Source organism: Triticum dicoccoides, chromosome 1B, assembly GCF_002162155.2.
Source record: "Triticum dicoccoides isolate Atlit2015 ecotype Zavitan chromosome 1B, WEW_v2.0, whole genome shotgun sequence".
Lineage (NCBI taxonomy): Eukaryota > Viridiplantae > Streptophyta > Magnoliopsida > Poales > Poaceae > Triticum > Triticum dicoccoides.
The window spans coordinates 592350152-592351553 of record NC_041381.1 but is presented as its reverse complement, the minus strand read 5'-3'; the positions used below and the strand labels follow the sequence as shown (position 1 = coordinate 592351553).

The 1402-nt window shown below is 56.6% G+C and overlaps 1 protein-coding gene across 1 annotated transcript in view; it reads right to left on the bottom strand.

The window, feature by feature from the left end:
* LOC119348960 (carnosine N-methyltransferase-like) overlaps positions 1-503 on the bottom strand; it is a 9149-nt gene extending 8646 nt beyond the window's left edge. The window contains exon 1 of the mRNA XM_037616971.1: positions 345-503. Within this exon, the coding sequence (XP_037472868.1) occupies positions 345-424 (80 nt within the window). The 5' untranslated portion in view covers positions 425-503. The remainder of the gene's footprint in view (positions 1-344) is intronic.
* Between the last annotated feature and the right edge of the window lie 899 nt (positions 504-1402).

The following is a 1402-nucleotide window of genomic DNA, read 5'->3' as shown; positions in this document are numbered from 1 at the left end:
GGTGCTATTTACGAACACCCAAACAGTCGAGCACACAGCAAAGCCTTAGCCCCCGCCATCGCCACCAGTGAACTCGAACTGGGGCAACCATTCCTAAACCCTACAACTCGGAAGGAGACGACCATGGACTCGGACTGAGCTCCACCGCGAGCTCCAGTAGACCCAATCGGGCCACAGCTCGAAGCAGCGCCGCATAACTGCCGCGCTCCCATTCTACACGACCTTTCAATCTCGCGGCGAGGACCGGCGGCGATGGCGGCGGGGGGTGGAGAGCCCGAAGGGATGAGGATGGAACGGGAGGGTTCGCAGAGGAAGGAGAGGACGGGGATCGGGGATGCGCGTACTTGATGTAGGCGGCGATGATGCGGCGAAGGGACTTGATCTCGAGCGCCTCTTCGTGCTCGGTATACCGCCGCGCGGCCATGTTCCCGGCGGCGGCGGCGGCAGTGGCGGCGGCTAGGTGATGCTAATTTTCTTCAGATGGAATTGGTTTTTTTTTAGGGGTTCAGATGGAATTGGTGGGTTTGAAATGAGGGGCAGGTTTTTCAAGGCCGTGGGCCTTGGGTCCATCCGACTTTACTGGATTATCTGAGGGTTTCACTGATGCTCAAAAAAAAACTTCTGAGGGTTTCACTTCTATACTACTATTAAAAGAGCAAACATGAATTCCCCTAAAGACACATCATAAACTGTACACAGGATTATCTGAGACGTTCGATCAATCTAACTAAAATACATCTAACAGTCCATATTAGATCAAGGGTCTGCCATGTAAATAAACGATCCAGATTAAATGTTCTGCCGGAGCAGACTGCCCCGCCCTCGCGCATCCCTTCGTCCTCAATTAGGGGGATTATTATCCCGTAATTTTCTCTATGTCCAGTGCCCACAAAGATTTGCCACTCCTCCTCTGTTATCCTAATCCCGTAATTTTCTCGCAGGTGCAAGCGCGGATCGCCGCCGCCGCCCACCGCTCCTCTACTTCCCATGGGCCCGAGAAAACGTAGCCAAGCACCCGAAGCAACCGGAGCGACGAGTGGCGGAGGAAAGGAGAGAGCGGCGGGGGAATGGGGTGATGGCATCGGTAGCTGCGGGGGTGCAGACGATGCGGGCGTCGCACATCCTGATCAGGCACGAGTAGTCCCGACGCGAGGCATCCTGGAAGGACCCCGGGGGCCGAGTCATTTCCGCCACTACGTGCGCCGATGCCGCCCCGCGCCTCGGCGAGCTCCACGACCAGATCCTCACCATCTGTGCCTCCTTCGCCGACCTTGCCGCGCAGCACTCCGCTCGCCGCTGGACTCCGCCAAAGGGCCGACCATGCGATGGCAGATTCAGGATTGCTCGGTGATGGATAAGATCAACCCGTGTGGTCAGCAGTATTGGTACGATTCCTATTCTA